Raw genomic sequence first — 27724 nt, 5'->3', positions numbered from 1 at the left:
CAATCATAAAATACTGAATAACATACCATTATAAAATCTATAATATACACTGTTGAAAGTGGACTTTTTTTTATTTTTTATTTTTTTACCATGCCTTTACTAGTCTAAATTATAGATACTACTTGCACCCCAGTGTAAATGCTAACATAGATACATACAATCATAAAATACTGAATAACATACCATTATAAAATCTATAATATTAACAGTGAATGATCTTAAAATCTAGATTCCAATATCAAATACTAATGAAACATAAAATAAAAACATTTTAAAAATGTAAATGTGACGCTTTGAGCGCTTTTAAACGCGGAATTGTAAACACTTCTGACTGGTCATTGTGCTCACGTGCTCATCAAATATGTCTGTGATTGGCTACTATAATCAGCACTTCAAAAACATGTTGTAAATACATCAATGGTGCTCTTCACCGAGCGCTTGCACAGATACACACGGCAGAGTTTGAAAGAAGTCCGCTGATTGATGCCTGCTTGTGTTTTTAAACGATCTCGCTTTCAGAACACTTTCAAACCATAGACTGTAAAACAAATATGGACGTAGTGTCCATGACATCACCCATAGGATTCTGAAGAGCAGTTTTGAGGTGAAAAGTAGAGAAAATGGGCAAAGAGGCGGGAGGTGGGCGGAGCTGAAGTGACGTGATGACTAACAGACAGCGAATAAATGGCTATCCACCAGTCAATCAAAGTAACCACGCTCTTAATTATGCAGAACTTTAAGGCTTTTTATTACACGGCTCTGTGAAATATTTGATTCTGATTGGTCAATCGCGCATTCCAGCGGTATATTATTTCCAGATAACACCCGATCATCCGGGTACTACGAGTTATCTTGACCGGTACGACTTCTATGGTTAACGCTGGCACCATCTTGTGGCTATCAAAGTATACTTAAACAGCCAAGGCTACAATGGAAGACTTCAAGGCGGGTTTCCTTTATAAAGTTTTAAATATGGATATTTTTCTTACACAAACGCATCGATTCAAATCAGAAGGCTCTATAAACCCATCGGAGCCGCGTGGAGCACATTATTTGACGGACAGCTGCATTTTTTATGGACTTCAAAAACAGCATGACAACTGAATAAAACCCTTCAGTCGTATAGACCAAAACCACAATTTGCACCAGGCTGTAAGCATGTTTTTTTTCTGCTGTAAAGTTGGGCATTTTAACATGGGGCTCAATGAGATTCTGCTCCCTTCTGGAGCCTGTTTCTAGTGGCCGGTTGATGAATTGCAGCTTAAATTACTTCTGTAATGGCTTCAACCGAAACTGGAGGAGGTTGCCGCTTGTTTCAAACACTTCTGTGTGCTTTCAAATGCTCACATGCGTTGACCATTGTAGCCAATCACAGAAATATCCAATGAGCGCATGCGGCCAATGGCCAATAGGAGGTGTTTACCATTCTGTGTTTACGAACAGCGTTCAAAGCGTTACATTTTTTTACATTTCATTACCGACTTGGTATCAAAGTCTGTACTTTTGACAACACTACTGTACAGTGTGGCCAATGTCATTTACACCCACTGCAAATAGTAAGCCATTGCTTTGGCAACATAAATGGTTTAGATTTTATCCATGCCAATAAAACACATTAAGCTGATTAAGAAATTAATTGAGTTAAAATTTGTACAGCATGCTTTATTTGTCTGTATTTGTATTCTCATATGAGCGATTTAAAAGTTATATAACTGTAGTAGGCCACCCTGCCCAAGCCAGGCCATTAACGCTGCCATCAGTCCATCTATTCATCTCTCATTCCTCACTCCCCCTCCCTTTTCCATCCATCCATATATCCATCCATCCCTTTATCTACCTGCCAGACAAAGCCGCTTACTCACACACTAGGCCAAAATAGAAAATAACATGAGAAAACATGGATAAACATACACACGCTCGCTCACACACACACGCTCACACACATGCCGGGAAAAACTGAAAATCTACAAACAGGACACTACATGTAAAGATATAAATTCCCCAAAGGTGCGAGTGACTGATTTATTGATGAACTGGAGTGAATATTCCTTTGGAAGCTGGTCGTTTGTGGCTGGAGCTCCTGTAACATCACTGTAAACTAGTGGATCTCAACTTCAGGGATTCAAAAATAGGTCACGGGTCTGTTCACAGACAGCGAGAAAAAACAACAATGCTAAATGCTGATGCATAATTATGCCCAACTAACAATATAATTGTGCATAGTTAGGGTAGCCAAATAAATAAGCATGTACGCGTTTAAAAAGAAAGGAGAAAAGCCTCCCATATCTGTTGTTGTTGATATTTTGGCACAAAATATTCATCTGCCACTTTGTAGACACTAGCCAAAATACACATATGCCAGCCAGATTGCCACACATGCCCTCATTCCAAAAAAAAAAAAAAAAAAAAAGTATGCAAGGTAAAAAAAAAGATAAAAAATGATTAAAATACAAGACAGACTATACTGAATACAGGTTAGCATGCGGCAACAAGGCTTGTGCCAAACATAATTTATTTTGTGCTTTGAATTACTGGCTGTTGAGAATGGAAGCCTGATTTTGCCTTAGAGGGAAGAAAAAAAATACTTTTGAGATTTTACGATAGAAAATAAAAGCGTAACAATAACAATATTATAACTGTGGTTATTATTATTAATTAGACCATATATATGCTTTAAGGAGTGTTACCATTTTTTTGTGATAATTTCCTTATCAGTCTGTTTATTGTTCATAATTATGAATAAATTTTAATATTGCTGTGTCCGTACATTTTATGGTTTATTAATACATTTTATGGTTTCATTTTAATATTTTTATGTTTCAGTACAGGAGTGATAAATATATTGGGAACGGTGTTGGGTCACCACTTGATGTCCACTGTAAAACCCGGGACTCAAAAAAACCATTGGAAAAGCAGCACAGCTGTAGAGAAAAGCTCTCAAGTCACAGCACAGACATATTTTATTCATGCTGCCACTTAAAGGGACAAGACACAATGCGAAGGGACTGTGGCAATCTGCAAGTTACTGTCAGCACAACACAAATAAATCGGCAAATGTATTTCTTGGACTGTACCGAAGAAAAAGCTGCACATAGATGCATTGAAATAAGAGTATTTTTCCGGTGAGATCTGATGTAAACTGCTGCTGCCAATAAATGCGGGGATCTGACTCACCTCAGACTCCAGCTGGACAATTGATAATACGACTATTATTTATTGTTTTAAATAGCAGACATTTCAGGGAAAAATGCCTGCTGGAGGTTTTCTTACTGAAAGGAAAAGAAAAATATAATGGCTGATTTTAAAACTGGGTTCTCATTTCTCGTTTTCTTTCTTTCTCTCAACTTGTTTGTCAGTCCTGGACGCATTTGTCCCTGCCTCGTTGGACCGGAATAACAGCTCTTGATAAGATTCCTCCATATTTATCTTGATGCATAACACTTACAAATATGGTAGCATTCCATTCCGAGCGTGTCCTGCATGATACACAGATCAGACATAAACATAAACTGTCTTTCTATGCCTGCACTTAACATGAAGCCTTTGGAAGTTTATATCCTTATACTGATCCGACTCTCTGAAGCATTCACCTCTGAGACGCTCTGGTCACGTTGAGCATTCTGAGGTGACCCTCTCCCGAGGAGATGATGCCCTATACCACCCTCCTCATGTTCCAGAACACCAGCCTCAGCAGCGCACAACAAATCAATAGACGAGAGAGATTGGTCATGACAGCGCAATTAGAGAGCGACGGGGAGAAAACGAGGCGGGGGGAAAGAGAGATAGGCTTGATTTGCAATGTGGACTGCAAGTTTAAAAAACATTTTTGCATACTGGACTGTTTTTCTCTGCTCATTGCCTTTTTATATCCTCCAATCAAACGTTAGCTGTCTTTAATGTTTCGTTCCAGCACATCTGAAGAGATGTCGAACAACAGCTGGTACTGAGGAGAAACTCTCTTCTCGTTCCTTCCTCTTTTTCACACCATCTCCCATTCTCTCTCTACTCAGTTTAGAGGTGTTGGTAAAATAAATACATTTGGCTTTCCTTTCACTTTTTCCATCTGTGTGCATGTTGCCACAAGCTGTACACATTCTACACATAAAGGGCTTGAGTTAAATGAGAAATTCACAATTCCCAGAATTTCTCATCAGTCAGGTACTGTAGGCTCCACCTATGACAGTCATTTTTAGGGTCAGAGCAACCTCACTGAGGTAACAAAAACACCACTTCAATATTTACGTATCATTTTCAATTGTGTACATTTCACTTGCATTGTACACGCAAGTTAATCATTAATCATTCTTTGAATCTATCAATCCAGGGAGGGAGGGAGATGCTGGATGAACAGGTGTAATGTGTGTCTCAGTGTTATATGAATGAGAGCAACTGTTCAACTGAAATATAATTACAGACACACACATACACTAGCTGACAGGTTGAGAGAAGTTCATGACCTCAGGTCATTAAAAAAAAAAAAACGAAGAAAACACAAGTGACAGCCAGCGATGAGCAGGAGTCATTTTAATTACCACAAGAATGACACACCCTCCATCACATAATAATAATAATAATAATAACTTTAAATTAAAGCTTAATTTAATCAAATGCAGCTTATTTAACAATCCCAATGCAGATGTGTTGCTGCTGGCCACAGTGACTCCACACTAAAATGGCATCAGAATTTAACCACATGAGTCCAGTGACCCAGAACATCTAATATGATCAGCATCCCCCATCACAGACACACAAAACAGTCCCGGATCACAGCATGTGAATGAATGAGTGTGCACGAGAGACTTCTAGTTTGCATAATCGCATTATATTTGTGAGAACAACGTCAAAACAGTCCGAGCCAAAGACTAAGGAATCAGACTGATCACTCACCAGTCATCATGTGAATTGAGCGCAGCGGTCGCACACGGGAGAGAACAGGACAGGAGATAACCCTGAAGGTGAAGGATCAGTTGGGCAGTTCTCACAGCTCCATTTTTCTCTTTTCCGGCACCGAGCGCTTCCCTCTCCCTGCTTCTCTCTCTCACTCAGTCAGCACTGAGCAGCCCAACCGCTGCCGGTTGTTTTCAGGGGAAGACGGAGCGGAGAAAAATCTCTCTCCCTCTCTCTCGTTCACTCGTTCAGCTCTGTCTATCACCCCCATTCATTCTTTCTCCCTCTCTCTACTGCCCTCTTGTGCTTTCTTAGTCTGTCATCCTCCCTTTCCTTGCCTATTTTTCCACTGTCCTACTTCCTCTGCTCTCTCTATCTCTCCGTCAGAGTTTGTGTGTGTGTGTGTGTGTGTGTGTGTGTGTGTGTGTGTGTGTGTGTGTGTGTGTGTGTGTGTGTGTGTGTGTGTGTGTGTGTGTGTGTGTGTGTGCTTGTATAAATAGTTTTACTCTGATTTACTCAGATACAACTAGAAATGCACAAAAATAAGAATCTCATATGTGTGTCTTTGTTAGTCAGATTTCCCTTTCATCTCAAATCAATACTCACAGATGGCTGTGACTGACAGGGTACACAGCATATAATCAACCAAAACAAAATTTTCTCCAATACTAAATAAAACGGGTAATTTCATACGCAGCCCCGGCTTTGTCAACAGTTCTTCCAGACTTAAGCTCAGAAATCAACCTGCAAACCGTCTGTTCACAGCAGGTCTAAGCCTGCTCCTGAAAAAAAGTTTTTCAACTCTTAGCTAACAGTTTGGAGAATGAAGACTATATACAGTATACACGCTTACCATTCAAAGGTTTGCGATTGGTATCTTAATAAGTGAAAGAAGTCTCTTAGGCTCGCCAAGGCTGCATTTATTTGATTCAAAATATAGTAAAAAAACATTGTGAACTATTAATACTAATTAAAATGACAGTTTCCTATATTATTAATAATACATAATTTAGTTTAAAATATAATTTATTCCTACGATGGTAAAGCTGAATTTTCAGCAGATATTACTCCAGTCTACAGTGTCACATGATCTTCAGAATTTAAATTTTGAATTTATGCTTGAATTTAAAACCAACGATTGACGAATTTAACAAATTGGTTGAGTAAATGATTCCATGATTTATACAAAGTATAAAAAAGCATAAACAAATTATTTTCTTTTAAATTACTTTGTGACCATTAAAAACGTACACTCACCTAAAGGATTATTAGGAACACCACACTAATACTGTGTTTGACCCCCTTTCGCCTTCAGAACTACCTTAATTCTATGTGGCATTGATTCAACAAGGTGCTGAAAGCATTCTTTAGAAATGTTGGCCCACATTGATAGGATAGCATCTTGCAGTTGATGGAGATTTGTGGGATGCACATCCAGGGCACAATGCTCTTGTTCCACCACATCCCAAAGATGCTATATTGCAGTGGTTCTCAAACCTGTCCTGGAGTACCACCAGCCCTGCACGTTTTGTATGTCTCCCTATATCTGACACACCTATTTCAGGTCTTGCAGTCTCCACTAATGAGCTCATGAGTTGAATCAGGTGTGATATATGAGGGAGACATACAAACTGTACAGGGCTGGTGGTACTCCAGGACAGGTTTGAGAACCACTGCTCTATTGGGTTGAGATCTGGTGACTGTGGGGGCCATTTTAGTACAGTGAACTCATTGTCATGTTCAAGAAACCAATTTGAAATTATTCGAGCTTTGTGACATGGTGCATTATCCTGCTGGAAGTAGCCATCAGAGGATGGGTACATGGTGGTCATAAAGGGATGGACATAGTCAGAAACAATGCTCAGGAAGGCCGTGGCATTTAAACGATGCCCGATTGGCACTAAGGGGCCTAAAGTGTGCCAAGAAAACATCCCCCACACCATTACACCACCACCACCACCACCAGCCTGCACAGTTGCACAAGGCATGATGGATCATGTTCTCATTCTGTTTACACCAAATTCTTACTCTACCATCTGAATGTCTCAGCAGAATGTCTTCAACTGTCCAATTTTGGTGAGCTTGTGCAAATTGTAGCCTCTTTTTCCTTTTTGTAGTGGAGATGTGTTGTACCCAGTAGGGTCTTCTGCTGTTGTAGCCCATCCGCCTCAAGGTTGTGCATGTTGAGGCTTCACAAATGCTTTGCTGCAGACCTCGATTGTAACGAGTGGTTATTTCAGTCAAAGTTGCTCTTCTATCAGCTTGAATCAGTCGGCTCATTCTCCTCTGACCTCTAGCATCAACAAGGCATTTTTGCCCATAGGACTTCTGCATACTGGATGTTTTTCCCTTTTCGCACCATTCTTTGTAAACCCTAGAAATGGTTGTGCATGAAAATCCCAGTAACTGAGCAGATTGTGAAATACTCAGATGGGTCCATCTGGCACCAACAACCATGCCACGCTCAAAATTGCTTAAATCACCTTTATTTCCCATTGTGACATTCAGTTTGGAGTTCAGGAGATTGTCTTGACCAGGACCACACCCCAAAATGCATTGAAGCTACTGCCATGTGATTGGTCGATTAGATAATTGCATTAATGATAAATCGAACAGGTGTTCCTAATAATCCTTTAGGTGAGTATATATTCTGTATAGTATGAATGTGTGTTGTATTAATGTAATCTATACATTTGTCATGTTGGCATTGTCATGTGACCTGCCAGCATCAGTTGCGTTGCATCATTGCCATTCACAAATCCTCTCCTGTGGCCTAATGGGGTACTAAAATGTCTACTGAATGCACACTTCAGAATCTTGCTGGAAGAAATAGTTAATCTGGGTACTTTTTTCCTACTCTTTTATGAATAAAAGCTTCTGTGAATTCGGACATAACTCGTCACATACTGTTTTAATTTATTATACTAAGAAACTTGTGGTTACAGATACAGCCAGTCACTACTGAATGACCCAATAAATCACTGTCTATTTATTCATGTACATTACAAAAACACAACAATTTAACTTCATCTTATGCATTATAACTGAGCGAGAACAGTGGACACTTTTTAGTTTCAAAAACATCTTCCGATTTATTACTTGCACATTCAATAACGACAGCTGATGTTGTTGTCCAAGCAGACTCAAGGCCATCTTTGGGGCCTTATTAAAATCAGTCTTCACAAAACATACATATTGAGCTTGACAGTTTGATTAAAAGTGGCTCTCGTTCAATCTTCATACTTTCCTTAGGAATTAGTTCCTTTTTTTACCCAAATGAATTTTACTGAGCAATAAAGCAACACTGAGATTTTTCCCCTGATATGACAGTTTCCTTGACAACATCATCTCTTCCCAGCTCAGGAGGGAGCGAAACAAGGATACGCAAGAGAACAATAAAACGAGCGGAGGTAAAATTGACTCAAATGTTCAAATGCTTTTAATTTAGATCTGACCCTTTATAGTCATTAGAATCTTTGAGCATCATGTGAGAGCATCAAATAAAAAGCGGTGCCAGTCTAGAAAGTTTATTAGAGTCTGTTTGTATCTACGACAAGACTTGTGTGTCTGTGAATGTGTGTATGTGTGTGCTAAAGGATAAATATTTTTTTTTTGCTCCAATTCTGTCCATCTTTTTGTGACACTCTCCGTCATGATACTATCCTTCAACAAAATACATTTTTGTAGTTAAGTTATAGATGAAGAAGTTCTTTCCTTGCCCATCATCTGTTAATCATATTTCTGAAAACTAAACGTTAAATATATACCGCAAAAAATATGTACATATGACGGCCTACAATTACAGATCATTGCCTATTTGATGTTCAGCATTCTGGAAGTCAATAGCCAATCATAACAGAGGTAATTTACAATCATAACATTGGTTATATTAAACTACAGACTGACAACCGTAATCTGCTTATGTATGACTATATGAAAATTAGACATAGCAGATTAACGGTCCCTTTAAAAACAATCAGCATTCACTAGATACTCCCCATTTTTTTTTTTTTTTTTTTTATAATTTAAAACATTTTTTTCAAATCCAGTTTTTTTCAAGTTCAAATCCAGTTTACACTAGCCTGGATGCCAGCCGAATTTAGCCCCGCCCACAATTTTTTAGGTAGGGCAGTTCGGTCTGGCCTTGCTCAGAGTAATTATCTTCGAACAGAAACTGTTCGGACCAATGAAATCATCAGGGCGGGCTTTAGACGATGACGGACAGATGATCAACAGTAACGTAATCATGCACGTCATCAAAGGGGCTTGGATTATATTTTTTCGAATCCTAAACGGAGAGCTTGTTTGTATATGCATTCACCTTCACAATTTCTCACAGAAATGATGATCATGTTGGGTAAGTACTCTGTATCATTAAATTATATTATTTTTTTACAACACCGGCAAAGATCGTGTATTCCAGCCTGATTTCAGCGCGCATGCAGACAGGGTTGCCAAGTTTTTACAACAAAACCCGCCAACTACTAGCCCTAAACAATAGCTTCTCGGGGGTTCTCTGGGGGGAAAATGGCGTTTGGGGGGTAAAATATGTTATTTTGGCAATGTTGCCAGCTAAAATTCGCACTAATGGGTCTATATATCACATAATAATAGTCTCTTCAACCCGCGGACATAGAAAACAACCCGCAGGGAAAAAACGTGGACTTGGCAACACAGTGCAGCTGAACTCTGTTGACATTTGACAATGCGTTGCTTCGTTGCTCTGATTGATTGTAGGTCTGTCCAACTGATGTCTTTCCTGGTTTGGTTGAAACACGCCCCCATAATCACAGCCCAATGGAGTAGTTTCAGACTCATATTCTGACTAGAATTGAGTATGACCACGTCAGGCTAAGTTTACACACTAAGAAGAATCCTCTTCTCCATCCACCAGAACCGAACAGCCTGATCTATTGGTAAATGGTTCAACTTGTGCCTGGTATCATGTTTTCTAAGTCTCTATGTGCCATCTGTGCCAATAGGACAAACAATACAAACTCAATGAATTAGTTATGGCTGAACAGAGAGAGAGAAAGAAAGAAAGAAGGAGTTCAAAGGATTCAAAGGAGTGTTCAAAAATTCTGAACCACATACAGGCTTACTATATATAAAAAACAACAACAATGCAACAAAAAATGCTTCTATTACATATTGATATCAGTGCTTACATACATACTGATATACTGTATATCAATATGTACATGTACTACATATCAATTGATACTGCATATGATTAATGTCCTTTTTGGCGTATCTGCCTTTGTATATGTAGGGGAGAGCGGGGCACAACCTAGCACTTTTTGACTTTCTTAGTTTGTGTAAATCCACTTAGGGTTCAGAGTATTTTTTTTTTTTCCCACATTCATTTCACACGTCCAGTACAATTATGTGGTTTTGTTTAATTAATACAGTGTAATAGTTTTTTCTTGATTTTCCCCAAAAGAATGGAAGTGAAATGTGACAACATGCCCTATAGGTGGGGTACATTGTAACATGACAGCTTAAAATGTTATCTGATACAATAAAAATACAATATTTTTGAATCATTAAAAATCTACTAATTTTTGAGTATGACAACAAACACTTCGCTAAACACAGCTAAAGAGCATAGTTTAAAACATAATAATAATGAATCATTACTGAACATTGACTCTCAGTCATGATTCACCCTTTTCTCATGGTTTCTTAAAAGATTTAAAAGTACAGAATATAATATCATAGTTCTAATAGAGGCTCATTGTAACAGTGTTATAACCAAGCAGCAACCTCCACAAGTTTCTGTTGAAGCCAATACGAAAGTAACTTAAACTCCAATTCCTCGACTGGCCACTAGAGACAGGCTCCAGAAGGAAGCAGAATCTCATTGAGCCCCATGTTAAAATGCCCAACTTTACAGCAGAACATTTTTTTTTTTTTACAGCCTGGTACAAATTGTGGTTTTATGACCACCATTGATCTTGTGTGCCCACGTCCCGCCTCTTTGCCCATTTTCTGTTATCCGGGACCGGGAGTGACTCACGGTGACAAGCTGCCAAGATGACAACTGCCAGCTCGACCTTACTTTATGGCTCAAAACTGCACTTCAGAATCCTATGGGTGACGTCACGGACACTCATCCATTTTTTTTACATTCTATGGTTTCAACGCACACCCCATCTGCACACCCGAGATTTAAACTGCAGCTCGTGTCTTCTGCTGGTTGGATCAGCATTAAAGAACGATCTCAACTGTTACATAACAGATATAAGATTACAATAATATCACATTTGTCTTATTAACACAACAAACAGAGATGAAAAATAAACGTAAGAAATGTACTTTTGCTATGGTTAAATAAATGTTTAGTGATATTTTCCAAGTATTTTTTAATTTTGGGACATTTTTTCTCTATATATTGTTGATATGGCAACTAGTAAATACACTAGGTTTCGTCCTCCTGGAACGTGTGGAAAGTTTTAAACCACGCGTGTTAAAACTAACCCCGTGTTAGGCTGTGCCCCGTGCTCCCTATATCCCATGACAGAAGTGCTTAAGTGCTTAGTTGTTTTCTATTGAGAGCGCTCGACTCTTTCTAATAGAAGCCACAATCAGACTGTCTTGTAACGCAGGGTCATTTTCAGCCAAATGAATGTAATAATCCAGAACAGACAGAGAGATACATGCACAAACACTCAAGCACAGATCGAAAAAGCTGCACTCACATCAGCCGGGGCATCGGGCACAGAATTTCAACAAAAATCCATTTGGCCCCACAGAAGTCTAGAGTACTCATCCCCTATCTGTACAAGCACAGCCATCCATAGTCTGCTCCAGCCAAGCAATGGTGACAGCACAGACAATTACTACACTTAATCCAATCAAATGAGATGCTTTTGGGATTAGCAGCATCCGCACATATAATCTCATTTGTGTAAAGAATGGATGAGCAGCTCAGGCCATGGGTTTAGTGCAATGGCTGATGTAAATGCTGCTGATATAAGGTAAAACGAGGGCTGTGACTGAATGGGAATCCTTAGGATCTAGGCTAACGGCTAAAGCTAAACTGGAAGCTAATACCCAGATTAACAAGATAATTGACACTGAGCACAGATCAAGTATAACCTGGGGTTGGACTGACTGAGGTCCAAAAAATGAGAGAAAGAACTAAAAATATACCTTACTAACTAACTATAATACAACAATAAATATATTAATTTCCTCAAAATAAACGACAACAACAAAAAGAGATTTTGAGCTAGCTAAATCTGGTTGATCGGGTTGAGGTCAACCTGGTTCATGTTTTAAAACCAGTGGTGACAACTTAATTAAATGGAAGCCTGCTTTCACAACAGTGTCATTTATCTATTCATGCCTGTTTTTTTTGTTTTTGTTTTTTTATTAAACAAAAATATCATACAGAATGACATTAATGCCTCATTATGAATCTGTTCTGTGAAATCAGTTGGATTTAAAAGCACAAAATACAAAACTTAGGAGTTACAAAAAAAATTCACTGGGCAAGAGGCTTCAAACTCTTCTTTTTGGGTGCCGTCTGGTAATTGCGCTCTACTGGCAGTCCATTATGACTGCTGTTTGCCTTGGGGGGAAAAACAATGTAATTGTTTATTGGACACTGAGCATCCAATCGATGTATTTTTGCCCTGACTTCACTATGATTTACATTTACTCCTATAGCAGACTCCCATCTCGCAATGCTCCGTTAATGTCCACTTTAAAGATTTAGACTAGACAAGAAAAAACGGAATAAACCCTTCAATTTCTAGTCCCACTACCAAAACTGTTATTGTTCTACAAATTGTGCGCATAATGGTAAGTGTATCAAATTTATGGTAAGATAAAGTACAGCGAAACTTTCAGAACCCAAATTTGCATAGAAATGAGCAAAAGCTCAAGAGCAGGGCACAGCTGCAGTCTGTTTAAAGTGAGGGATATTTATGGGATAAGGCAAAGAGAAGATGCATGAAGGAGCATCTCCGAGAAAGAGGCAGATGACAGATTGGACTGCAAAGCTCTGTCGGTTTTCACTGACAAGAGAGGCATGTCAAAAGTGACCTCAATAACCAGTCTGCCAAACAGACACACACAAACCTTCAGACCACACACACACACTTCATTGTTCACTGTGCAGCAAATTATGCAGCACGGACATGGAGGAAATGCAAACTCTTACATTTACATATGTGTTATACTATAAGAATTAGCACACAGAATGCAAACGCATCTATACTGAGACTCATCCGCCTTATACAGCTGCTCACACAGTGCCTCTCACATCCAGTAAAGCTTTAAAATAGGTCAAAAACAACTGCCTTGTATTGTTTCCAATAACATTTGGTGCCATGACCATGACTGTACATGACTGTAACTCATCTTGTCAAGACAGTGACTAAAAGATACAAAACTGGGATTCTAATTCCTAAAGCTGACGTGTGCTTTTTTTTTTTTTTTTTTTGATAACTTTAATTAAAACAGTGGGCCAATACCCACAAGAGGGCCTTAACACACTTCCAAGTCACACACTTGACAGCTGCAAAATGATGTATAATGATTAAAAATAACATAAAACACAACAAGTTGAAAGTAAGCTAAAACATGTTTAATCTGTTCATTTTAATTTAAGAACCAGGGTCTTGAAAATCCTACGTACTGTACGAGGTCATTCTAAACAGTGAATTAAATTGTGTGAAGTGTGATTTTGAAAAGTTTTTGAAAGTGTGAAAGTTATGTGAATGTATATAAATGACACATGAAATTTCATGTACATATAAATGACACATTTCAAAAAAACATTGGACTTATTATTCATTGGACTTATTATTCAACTCTAACTGATATTATGGAGATAATTTTAATTTCATTATTTATAATTATTTTTATAAAATAATTTAACATAGTTTCTGTTGTAAGTACAAATACATATATATATATATATATATATATATATATATATATATATATATATATATATATATATATATATATATATATATATATATATATATATATATATATATACAGTAAAACTAAAATTTATTCAGACACCTTCAACATTTTCTCATATTATCACAGTTTATTCGCTATAGTTTAGATAACGGTACTAAAATATGACAAGAATTCTGAGTTAAATTGTGTCAGCTAGAACAAATGATAATGTAATCTTGATCATGTCAGATAACTTTGATAGAAAGGTATGTAATGGATTACATCCAACCAATCAGCTGTCAGCTGTTAAATGTAAAGGGTTAGTTCACTCAGAATTGAAAATTAAGTTGTGATTTACTCACCCTTGTTGTGGCAAAATTTAACATCACTAAATAAGAGACAAACCTTCACCAATTGTCTTTACAAAGATTTCTTTTCTTGCAATAAAAGAGTCACAGTCATACAGCCATCCCGAATGTCTGCAGAGTGATAACTGCAGACTAAACTATTTAATTTCCTCTTAAACCCTTCCCCAAGGTCAGCATATCTGCCCCTTTCTGTAATTTTCCACCTATCCCCAAATAACCCCATATGTCTTTCATGCAAACACCTCCGTGGACTTTAACAGTCAGGCACAGAAAACACACGCATGATCCTTTGATATATGGATAAATGTAAACAATAAACTCTCATTCATAATGATTAAACATTATTTTCTTCTATGATTACATTTTCAGAATTATATTTAAAGTCCTGGCTAATCCAATCTTTATAATGTTAGTGATTGTGGCTCTGTATTTTGAAGTCCATAAAAAGTGAGTAAGCATTTTGAATGGCGAGAGGCCCAACACTTTTTCTGTAAGTTGAATACGGAAGGTGATCGGCTGGAGACTAGATAATTTAGTTTATAAAGTTTTAAAATTGGATTTTTTTTTTGTTGTTGACACAAACACACCGATTTATTTCAGAAGGGCTTTATTAACCTCCCGGAGTCGTGTGGAGCAGTTATATGATGGATAGATAGCCTTTTATGGACTTCAAAAACAGAGCTACAAAATCACTACCCTTATAAAGCTTGGATTTATAATGACTTTTTTTTAAATATAATTCCAATATTATTCGTCTGAAAGAAGAACGTCAATGTCAACTATCCCTTTAACTACACAATTAGATAATACCAATTTAGGTCAACCAATTACCAAGCAATGCCTAATTTCATTCAGTCTGTGGTGTAAAAGGTCACATTAGCAATCTTGGACAATAGGAGGACTTGGAGGCAACAAATGTGTCTAAGCACTGGTTTAAAACTATCCAAAGACACAGATTCTCTATACACTTAGAGTAATTGTCTGAACGGGTAGGTCTGGTGACGCTAGTGGCACAGAGATAAGACACTTAAGCTTTAAATAATAGTAATAATAATTGGACTGAGAAAGAAAATGTATGTTGTTTACCTGTCATTGTCCACTGGTCTGAAGCCTGGCAGGATGTGTCTAAAACTGCTGTTCCTGTCCAGTTTAGGCTGACTCTTAGTCCTCTTTATTGAGCCCTTTAACCTGCGACTCAAAAATCCCTGATGAGGAAATGAAAGAGAATAAGAGAGACATTATATATACATATAACACACACACACACACAAAAACATTTCAAATTGATCTTTCACAACCATTTCATAAATTCACTCACTCGTTAATTCTCCCACATTATACACCCCTTTTCTGTGAAAGCACCTGTCACATTTTTTGCGGCTCAAGACTCACTTTTCTTTAGGCACCAGTTACCATGGCGACAGCATGTTGGCATCAAGGGCATAGAAAGCAAAAGGAGGCACAAAGTGAGAAAGAGTGAAAAAGGAAAGAATGAGAGCGAAAAGGAACAAGAATGAGAGTCAAGGACAAAGTACGATCCTGCTATAAGCAGACAGAAAATGTGAGAAGAAGAGAGTGAGAAAGGCAATGGAGAAAGAGAGCGAGACAGAAAAAAGAAATGGTGTGTAAAGTGTGTCGAAAGGAAAAGAGAGGTGAGACAGTAGAAATGAGAAGTTTCTGACAAGGAAGTGTTAGTAAACAAACAGAAAGCAGGCCGTTCCCCCCTACCAATTAACACATCTGCATTTTCTACATAATTAAAGGCACCCTACTGATTACTATTCACAATATATGCAAATTATTACACGCAGACATCTCTTAATCACAGAGCAATCAGTCAGAGTATTGCAGCGTACAGTTTGCTAGCACCGAAAGAAAGCAAATCAAATCAGAAGAGGACGGAGAGAGACGACGAAAAGACATCTGAAGAATAAACAAGCTCCCCTGTCCAAACATAACAGGAATTATAAAAATACTGCAGCAGATCTGGAAATGTTGTATGTTAGCTTTGAAAGGTGAAAGAGGGTAAATTGTAGGGCTGCAGCAAGTTCACATTGAATGCTTCAAAGAAGGTCATACGTTTATAATTTCATGTTGCCAGGTTGTCACAGCAAGCACTTAGAAAGCAGTCAAGTAAACTGATAATTATTTTGACAAATATTTTTGCAGGTCTCGGAAGAAAAAGCACACGGCGATGATCTTTAGTGGCGAGATGCCTAACATAGCTCACTTTTTTTATGTTTTAAAAGTCTCTTATGCTCACCAAACAGTAAAAACTGAGAATTGTTCTTACAATTGAAGTTTTCTATTTTAATACATTTTAAATGTCATTTATTCATGTGATGGCAAAGCTGAATTCTCACATGATCCTTTAGAAATCATTCTAATATGCTGATTTGGTACAAATCTTATTATTATCAGTGGTGAATAAAAGTTTAATATTTTTGTGGAAACTGTCAATTTTTTTTCTGGATTCTTTGAAGAATTTTATGTTAAAAACATTTATTTGAAATTGAAAGCTTTTGCATCAATGTAAATGTGTTTTATACTTTTACTATGGAAGTGTATTGTGTATTTGTGAGTTGCTGTTTTAATTAAATGTATTAAAAATAAAAGCATCACAGAGCATGTCGATCAAAAAGAGCAAAGAAACAATCGTGTATCAAAACAATATTCTATGTTAAACATCAAATTACGCTTTTAAATTAACTATAATGTCATATGATGACAGAAATGTGTTGCTATGTTTAGAAGAAAGAATGTGTGTGTATACAAAAACTCTACTAGTGCTCTTTACATTATATAGATTTTTTTTAACTATTACAATATATTTTAGTAATTGTCCTAATCATGAGAATATGAAAGTCCACAATAAAGTTAAAATGATATTGTTGTGATCACGTTTTTGTTTTTCAGCTGGAACATTGACAGCCAATCAGAATCCACCTGATTTGAATTAGATTTGCATTTTAAGCGCCAAACGAATGTCATAGTCATATGTACAGTATCCGGTTGTTAAGTCTGATGTCACGCGGTTGTGCTTCCGGTTGTGCATCTCATACCACAAGAAAAACAACAAACAGTGCTAATATACACACACAATGTGGTGTAATACAACAAAAAAATATATGATCATAACCTTTATCGCCATACAAAATTTCCAGATGGCTAGACAGTGATTCATCTTTTATAAATTGTTAAAATATTAATGTATGTGACGCTGTGAGCACAGCGACTTGTGTGTAGATTGTAAGTATTTAAAATGTTTAACTTTTTTAAATGTTAGATGTTTAATATGAATAAATAGCGCTCATAAACGGCCGTCGATTGCATTCTCAAGTGAAACGAGACACTCCACTAACTGATGCTAGAGATGGCAGCCATTAGCCTCCTTGTGAAGGCGTCCCACTCTGATGAAGGCGGACCTGGGTTCGAGTCCCGCTTGGAGCGGGCGGTTCGAACAAGAGGGGTTACACTGGTGCTGTGACCCGGATGGGAGCGAGGTTGAGGAGCGTGAGTGTAACGGCGGCCAGCTAGTAGTTGCTGTGTGAGTAAACCTCACTCCTCTGACCTCAAAAGACGCTCTAGCGACTGACGCTAGAAGTTGCAGCCTTTAGCCTCCTTGTAAAAGTGTCTGACTCTCATGCCGGCAGACCCACTTGGAGTGGGAGGTTCGAACAGGAGGGGTTACACAGAGTTGTGGAAAATCTGATTAAATAATTTATCAAAACAGTTGTTCTTTACAGCACTAGTGAATATTTCAGTCATGGGGTGTAACATCAGGCCGTGTTAATAAGCAACTATCGAGGAGGTCTGTCAAAAAAGGTCATGGATGTTGACAGTCAATATCCAGGGTAGAGTCATCATTCCATCAGTCCCTTGGACACACATTTTTGCAAGATCCCATCTTCATCGTTAGGTCTATGCTGAACCACAAGGATGATTTGGGGAATTACGAAACACAGATCACTTTTCATTACATCTGGGTTATGTGCGAGTGCAGGAATTTATATCAAGAGTACGTCAAATACCTGCCAGGAGAAAATCTACAGAAAACACAACATGAAATGCATTTAACTAAAGCCTTTTTTTAAATAAGAGCTAAATAATATCCTTTTAATATGACTCAGTGCCGTGTCAGCTTTGTGCGTCAGGCACCCACTGAAACTAATACAGGTTAAAACACAACAAACCTGAGGCAACTGAGTAACTTATCGATCCAAAGAAAAAAGAAAAAAGAAACAAACCAGAAATTTGTTCTTTGTGGCGTTCTTGTGCTTTTCCCACACTCCCTCTTTAATGCACAATTAGTTGACAGAGTGGGCTTTAAAGAAACATTTGAAAGCATTGCAGGGACAAAACTACTCGTTTCTTAAGACAGACTGCCCTGTAATAAATATTTTTCTCATATGAGAACGTTCATGGTCAATCGATACATCTGCTCATGCATCATGGTCAAAATTAGACCAATTGATGGTGTTAGTCATGCACAGTGAATAAGAACTCAGAACGGAGGATAAAAAAGAGAGGAAGAGGGGAGAAAAATCTCATGAGCTCTTGATTTCAAAGGGTACAGTACCATTACCTACCAGCGGGGGGTGCAGGGAGATTGCAAATACTTCCCTAATTGCTTGCGTACTGTAGACTGACCTAACCACCAATCTATGGCATTCTATTCATTCACCCATTACCATTCATTCAACATTAACATCTAAAGCTTCCATTCCTTGCATCAAACCTGTTCAAACATGTACAGCATCAAGAAGAATTATGATAGAAATGTTTTAACGTCGCAGGACATATCTGCACACTACGCACTAAGCTAGAAAAATAATTGGGCCCGAATCTGCAGAAGCTCAGAGGTCAAGTGGCCCTTGAGTCAGCTCAGATGTCTCATTTAAATGTAATTAAATCTGCATTCACTAAATGATAAGCAGCAAACACACACGTATAAGCTTTGCAGGAATTGATTTCAAACAGAGGGTGAAAACAACTGAATATCACCTGCTGTTGATTGCTAATGATTCATTTCCCGCAACCGGCACATAACGCGAGCCTCAATTTGAAGCGATTGCTAACAGACTGCCTTTCAATCACAAGATGTTTTTTTTTTTCTTTAATATCATTACAATTATATAAGCATTCGAACACTTTTAAAGCTTCTGTAGCCATCAAAAAAACGTCCCCTTCAAATGGAGCTTATTCAACATTTTATGTTGTCTGTATTTGTGTAATATTCTAATGTATAATATAGCCTGTATATATAGCCTTGATCTTGACCTCAACTTAATACTAGGCTTGTTCTTAGATAAAAGGCCCCATTTACACTGCATGGTTCAAGTGACCCATTTTTTTCCTCTCATGTGGCTCAGATTGGATATGACGTGTCGTGTAAGCAGGAAAAAAACACATGGATTCTGATATCCTTAGATGGGATTCAGGCCTCACTCATATCTGGTAATAAATCCGACAGCTCAGGTATGAATCGGATACATGCGTTTGCGTCTGCCATGTAAGCGGTCAAATCGGATATTCCCCAGTAAATGTGAGCCGTACGTCATCGGAAAAGGGACGGAGGCGAATGACGTCGACTCAGGTGGACACGAACTGCGACCGAGGGCTCTCCTTTTTTTTTTCCGCCTTATGAGAGAAATGTTTTGCTGACCTTTATGTGTGGAAAAGTGCGGAAAGCAAAACATTGAATAATCATTTTGTCAGCATCCATTGCATATAACTGCGTTTTACTTCATTTTCTGGTTAAGACCGTCTTGGGCTGTTGTGCCAGTGTATATGCATATATCGGATACGGGTCGCTTTTAAAAGATGATGTAAGCGAGTCGTCAAAAAAATCGGATATAGTCACCAAATTGGAATTGTGCATCAAGACCTGCAGTGAATGCAGCCTAACCCTGTGGTTTTGGTACAGATCTTGAGTTTGGTTAAATATTTGGCTTAATGTGACTTTGGTTGAGTGTGTACCTGATTTTTACTTTCTAATAAAAAATAAATAAAATAAATAAAAAAACTTCACAGCTTTAGTTTATAGCCCGAAATAGGAAATTAGTATTTGACAAAATGGCTTTAAAGCTCAAATTTATTAGAATTGCTAAAGTTTTATTACTTAAGATCAGAAGAGTAGTGGCAATAAAGATAAAACACATCTGAGCACAGTATGTAGGGCACATCTGGAGTCCAGACTGTGTATAATCAGATACACTCTTACATATGACAAAAAACATATAATACTCACGGTGACCCTGAAGGGTGTAGCAGCAGTGGCAGTGGGCTCCATTGTGGGAGGGGCTTTGTCAGGGGCGGAGCCTGGCATGCTACGTCTCCGCCCTGTTCTCTCCGGTGGAGAGTCTGTGGGACAGAGAGAGAGTTTTTTTATTAAAAATTATTGTGCCAAATACAAACGTTTCTGCCTTGTTTATGTCCTTCAACAAAAATGTATTTTATCATTGACCGAACGTACAAAAACCACATATGTTTGAAATTATTTTAAACATCCAATAACATTTATTTATTCCCAGCAAATCAAAAAAATACTACGAAAATTTTAACTATAATGCACATTTTGTACTTCTAAAATTATACTGCCATAGCGTCAGAATAATCTTCGAAGGTATTTGTTTATACATTCATTCCGAAAGCTTTAAGACAGCCAAGAATAAACTCTCATGCACACATCACAGCATGTTGTCCAAGCGTGAATGTTGACAACAAGACTCTCACAGCATGATCGATAGGCAGATTACACCACAGAAACAATCGTCATGCCAACACACCCATTCAGTGACTGATTTTCCACTGTCATAATGTCCTAATAGCCCATTCATAAAGTCATCAAAACGCTACCACCTTGTGCCACCAGTATACAAAGCTCTTAAATCTTCTCACTGTTTATTACTGCCCTTCGGGAGAACCCTGGCGTTCACATGCTAGGGAAAATGAAGCCTGACTGACTGCTTTATCCAATCATTGTCAAGATAGGTACACATAGATCTAGAAACAGATTATGTTGAGTGCGTCGCTCTGATCTCACTATCACACACTGATCCCCCTACAAGACACAATCTGAGCAAAGTCTTTATTTAGAACTCATTTTTTTCCCACACATAGAGAGAGAGAGAGAGAGAGAGAGAGAGAGAGAGAGAGAGAGAGAGAGAGAGAGAGAGTGAGAGAGAGAGAGAGAGAGAGAGAGAGAGAGAGAGAGAGAGAGAGAGAGAGAGAGAGAGAGAGAGAGAGAGAGAGAGAGAGAGAGAGAGAGAGAGAGAGAGAGAGAGAGAGAGAGAGAGAGAGAGAGAGAGAGGGGAATTGTTTTCAAGCATCGTTTCACCCAATTTCCCAAATTTCAACCATCTGGTATGTTGTATGGACTGGAAAATAAAATGGTCATGAACTTTTTTTGAAGTTTAAGAGTATATTGTTGGTTCAAATTCAAAGACTTGTCACTATTCAAATATTTGTATACCATTTTAATAAACATTCACAGATTTGCAGGCCCGTAGTGTCAATTTTTTTTCACTGTCAGAAAAAAAGGTACATTTCTGTCACTGGGGTGGTACCCTAAGGTACAAAATCGAAAAGGTACTAATATGTACCTTTAAGGTACTAATACGCACTCCTAAAGTACTAATATGTACCTTTTAAGGTACTATTATGTACCATTTAGGGGTTTCACTTTTGTACCTTAGGTACCGCCCCAGTGACAGCACTGTACTTTTGTTCTGAGAGTGTATATTGTAATATATAATATTTTGTACAATCATAATACATAAAAACATATAGCATATATTCCATGTAGTCTTCAAAAAGTAATATGAGGCCAAAAAACGTACAAAAATGTATGTCACACTGCAGGACACAGCTCTCAATGCTTGATATATCAACTACACATAAAGGTGAACATTATTTTGAAATGAAAACCAAGGATATGTCTATTACAGTGGGCCATTAATTATTAAAATTGTTTTGTTTTACTTTAAGGGCTCTTGAACACAAAGACAAAAACTGTGATGTTACCCAGGAAAGCATGCGGTCGGTCATTTGGTCACCCGAGTACACCATTTTCTTAGACTTAATAAACCCAGCCTGATCTGCTGGTGATTTGATTTCGCCTGGACACCACATTCATCTCTACTGCTTCTACCACTTTTGCGGGAACCAATCGTAGACTGGCTTATCCACCTGACAAGCTATTGGCGGCTTTAACACGATGACAGATAGAGACACGATGGGTCGTTGCCCGTTGATCAAGCCTCTTGTGGTATGATTGGTTGAAGGACTAATTTGCATATGGAGTCATTCAAATAATGCTGGTTTATCACACTTCTTGTGCAGTGGAAGATACTGAGCAGACTCCCCAGAACAATGTTCAATTTTAAACTGAGCTTGGTCTGGTGATAGCCTGACAACCATTTTCTCTCAGATGACGATCACTTTCAAAACAGATTTCAAAAACGCTAAACACAGACATGAAAGAGAGAAGAGAAAATTCTCACATTATCCAGCTAAAAACCCTTTCAACCGCCGATTATTAAACTTCCATCAAGCGAACCAGTTTCCATCAAGCCCAGTGGCGATGTGTAATGAGAATTCAACAGTAGTTTGATATGGGAGAGATGTCTTTCACTTTCCCTCAGTGTGAGAGAGTCTGCTTGTTAAAGATATAAGATGTGAAGGAACACAGCTGTGAGAGAGTGAGAATCAGTCCTTGTGGCTACTTTGTGTGTGGTTCTAGATGAATGTGACGATCAGTGTTTCATTTACTGCTCCTTCCCTCAGGAGAGGCTGTTCAACAAGTGTCAACCACCTGTGAGCTTAGGCAGGGGAAAAAACACAAACAGACAGGTCTTATGAGAAAACACATTGACCTGATAGCTGTACATGTCAGATGATTTTGGTTCAGGATTGATTACATTGTACACACTCTAAAAAATGCTGATGCTCTAAAAACAACCCAAGTTGGGTTGGAAATGGACAAACCCAGAAATTAGGTTGTTTGAACCCTAGCAATCCAAACAACCCAATTTCTGGGTTTGTCCATTTCCAACCCAACTTGGGTTGTTTTTAACCCAGCATTTTTTAGAGTGCATGTATATCAACTAGGGCTGCTAATTATTCTTATTATTATCAAAAAGGGAATTCAATAAAAGGTAAAAGACAAAAAATATCACACAATATTTTTAAATGTACATTAAGTCATCAAACTTTAGAAAGTATAATATGATAGTTCATGTTTATCATTAAAATATAAATATCAATGGAATGATAAATTACCTTTTTTTAGTTACACACCCACACTCACACCCACACCCACACAAGCACGCATGCATGCACGCACACACACACACACACACACACACACACACACACACACACACACACACACACACACACACACACACACACACACACACACACACACACACACACACACACACACACTCACACACACACACACACACACACACACACACACACACACACACACACACACACACACATGTTGGTCTATGTGGTTTACAGGGACTCTCCATAGGCGTAATGGTTTTTATACTGTACAAACCGTATTATCTATCGCCTTACACTGCCCCTGCCCCTAAACCTACCCATCAGAGGAAACATTCTGCATTTTTACTTTCTCAAAAAAACATAATTTAGTATGTTTTTAAAGCTATTTGAATTATGAGGACATTTGAAATCCTCATAAACCACATTTATAGTGTAATACCAGTGTAATACCCATGTAGTTATACAAATTTGTGTCCTCATAAACCACATAAACAGGCTCACACACACACACACACACACACACACACACACACACACACACACACACACACACACACACACACACACACACACACACACACACACACACACACACGTTTATTTGTCATTTTTATAGTGACTAATTAGTAAAAAAAAATATATATATGATTTATATAATACAGTTACTAATACAATTCCGCTTTATTGATGTACAAAGTCCTTCACCACAGGTTGTTTTCACATCAAACAGCAATTTATTTCATTTTTTCTTAGACACTGACGTGTCTGCAGTTGAATATCTTTTGCTGACTAAGGGTACATTTACACAACAACAATGTCCTAAAAAAAAAGCTTTTTCCTCTGTACAGACAACAATAACGATCCCATTCAAACAGATCTGTGAAAATCACTAAAAACACTTTATTATGCATACCAGGCCAGTAGATCACAATGTCACTTGGTAAAGAATAATTAAGCAGGAAGAAGTTTTTAAGTTGGTGGTGCTGTGTTTTGTGTGTGTTTGTGCGTGACTTTTATAGACTCTGAATAAGAAAGTCTATAAAAAAACATGTCAAAACTCAGTGTGAAAGCTTGTTTAAACAACATACAACACAGGGCATTTGACTGCACATCACAGTTTTGACATTATTGATACTGCTTGCAATCATAATGCAACGGACCGAGCTCTTTACACTGTCATATACAATAAAAGAGCCTGCATAGCGACAGGAAATAGAAATGAACACAAAACATCTGCCTCACTTTATACAACACTGCAACGGTCACAATATCACATCACACTGCATGTACGTTTTAAAAAACAATTCAACAATATAAATAACACTTTTTAATAACCCACTTAAAGAGTTTATTACAAATAAAATACTAAATGCTAAAAATAAACACATAAAAAAAATAATAATAATTTGCGTTTAATTTACAATCCAGCCCTACTTCCTGCGCCCCTGTGCCTAAAGACTGAACATAATACATATGCGCATGAAGTCACCGTTTTCACAAATTCTCTTTTTTGTAAGTACAGTATTGTTGCTCGAAAAAACGAAATGCCAAAATGCATAAAACATTTTTTTTTTAGCTGAAAATGGGGTTGTGTAAACAGCCTTTAAACCAAATTAAAAACAGCATCATAATGTAACCTCTGAAAAACACAACATTAAGACAAGAAGATATGACCACCCACGCACACAAACACCTGCACATTTGTCTCTCTCCTCGAGTTAAACATGTGTTTCCATTAGACCCGGTTGTCCTCACAGGCACCATGATTGACAGGTAACTTTCCCAGTGGTCATACAGGACAATCAGGCTCTGCTGTTCCCATAGCAACCACATCTCAAACCTGCTGAGAATTCAGCCAGTCTTAGAATACTCCCTTACAGAAACTATCAGCGCATGCACTCTCAGGGTCAGACAACACACTTCCTGAGCTGTGGGCTGGGACACAGTGTTTCCAGTTTTTCCTGTAGAGGACATTCCTGAGTGAGAATGAAGTTACGGAACATGTGTCATGATCTAACACATAAGAGCACTGTTACATGCAGACACACTGGATTATCATATATATATATATATGTGTGTATGTGTAAAAAAAGTCCTCACAAATATTTTGAAACAATCTGAGGTCTTTTCACATAACCCTATTTTGTGTGTATACCACTGATCTATATAAATTGATTTTTTTTATTGCATTCTAAACTATTCCTAAACTGCAATCTTACAATTTTGACACAGGACATTTGACTTACAGCCAAAACCTTTAACCTTAAATCACCTGATTTCCAGCTTATCAGTCGCACCTAGGCATGCAGGCGTTTGTGAAAGAATGGGTCGCTCTCAGGAGCTCAGTGAATTCAAGTGTGGTACTGTGATAGGTTGCCACTTCTGAAATTAGTCCATTTGTGAAATTTACTCACTACTAAATATTCTACGTTCAACTACAAGTGGTGTTATAAGAAAGTGGAAGCAACTGGGAACAACACTAACTCGTAAAATCACAGAGCGGGGTCAGCACATGCTGAGGTGCACAGTGTGCAGAAGTGGCCAACTTTCTGCAGAGTCAATAGCCACAGACCTCCACTTGGCCCCTTAGTTCCAGTGAAAGGAACTCTTAATGCTTCAGCATACCAAGACATTTGGGAAAATGTAATGCTCCCAGCTTGTGAACAGTTTGAAGCTGTTATAGCTGAAAAGGGTGGACCAACTCCATATTAAACCCTACAGATAAAGAATGGGATGTCATTAAAGTTAATGTGCATGTAAAGGCAGGCATCCCAAAACGTTTATATATACTTTATTATTGAGCTAATTATTAATTTAACAAGTCATTATCTTTACTGTTTCACAAAAAATGCTGTTAATGAAAACACTTTTGAATAATTTACAGTTACTGTATGAATGAAAACAGTAGAACACAACATAATTAAATAACAGTGAATAACTGTACACCAGTAATTAGGCTGTATGTGCATGCCTTAAAAACATAAATCTGTATTCAGATTTCAGAAGAAGCATTTTGACATTTGTAATAGAACTGCTGAGGGGGTATTTTCCATCAGCTGATCTGATCATTTGCTACTGTAATAAAGATGAATGTATATTTTAAAAAGCAGGGTAAATACTTACATTTAAACAAATAACCATTTAAATGTTTAGGACATTTACATTGTAAAAATGTACAGGGAGACTCCAGATATAAATGAGCTGACCCATTAGGTAATGTTTTGTCATTAAAAACTGATGATTTCCTATTAATTCAATAGAATGTGAGGGAATAGGGAATACCAATATGGCGGTGTGGTGGCTTCACTTTTTATGTCATCATGAGCAATCCAGTCATTTATATAGATTAATAAACTACTGTTGAACAAATTAGGGTCAGTGGTTTCTTAAAACTCAAGTCAGGAGAACCAGCTGATGACATCTATCATCCTCCATTTGTTTTTCTTCTTGATCTTGCGAGTCTCTGTGAGATCTCGTCTCACTGTGGAAATGTTACTAATCAACAAGTGTGTGGTCTCGCGGTTTGGAAGAATCTTCTGGTGTGAACATTCAAAAGATTCTAATGTATTTATAATGTCCTTATGTCTGTGGTCTCCCACAGTTTTAAAATTGGTTAAGATTTGAAAATCCTCTAACAAAGACGTGATTACAATCTGCATTATCATTTGAAGATTTTAGACTTTTAGAGTCACTGTCTTCCACTAATGCTGCTTTAGTCACTAGGTTACAGTTGCTAGATCATTTTGCAGGTTCATACATACAGTATACGAGACGCTACTGTAAGCTTCTGTGTGAAACAGGATATTTAGACACTCACTAATGCGGCTGTCACTGTGAATGTTCATGGAATTGTGTTCAATAAAGACAAGAAAGATTATAATTGTTTGTGTGTGTGCTAGCTTAAGCACATTGTTTTGTCTATACTTGTGACATTGTTGAAAATTTGATGACATTTTATGACAAAGTAATGCAGAAAACAAAATAATTCCCAATTTTTTTTATACTTTTCTTGCCACTGTATAGTTTTTACTGTAAAAACTATATAGTGGACCTTTAAAGGATAAGACAATAGGGACGGTTTTCGCACGCAAAGGGTGTGTGTGTGGATGCTGTCAAGTAGTCTTTTTTCCTGATCAAACACTCCCTGCATCTGCTCCTAAAGCTCACTGTGCTTGAATGACTTTACGGCAATGCAAAAAAGCACACACATGCAAAAGAGATGCCCAACTGTCAGCTCTCTGAAAACAGAA

General features: G+C 37.8%; 1 protein-coding gene across 6 annotated transcripts in view; it reads right to left on the bottom strand.

Annotated features, from left to right (window-relative positions):
• Positions 1–27724, bottom strand: part of dab2ipb (DAB2 interacting protein b) — a 194197-nt gene that overhangs the window by 62668 nt on the left and 103805 nt on the right. For 5 of the 6 annotated variants that reach the window (XM_067438636.1, XM_067438637.1, XM_067438639.1 and 2 more), the window contains 2 exons: positions 20428–20540; positions 15264–15382 (listed from right to left, as the gene is read on the bottom strand). In XM_067438636.1, the coding sequence (XP_067294737.1) occupies positions 15264–15382; positions 20428–20540 (232 nt within the window). Of the gene's footprint in view, positions 1–4887; positions 5079–15263; positions 15383–20427; positions 20541–27724 lie in introns of those variants that run through there. The other variant, XM_067438641.1, reaches the window with a different exon arrangement.

This window comes from Pseudorasbora parva, chromosome 3 (assembly GCF_024679245.1).
Source record: "Pseudorasbora parva isolate DD20220531a chromosome 3, ASM2467924v1, whole genome shotgun sequence".
NCBI lineage: Eukaryota > Metazoa > Chordata > Actinopteri > Cypriniformes > Gobionidae > Pseudorasbora > Pseudorasbora parva.
Note: the sequence above shows the minus strand (reverse complement) of the source record. Positions and strands in the feature narration are given on the sequence as shown.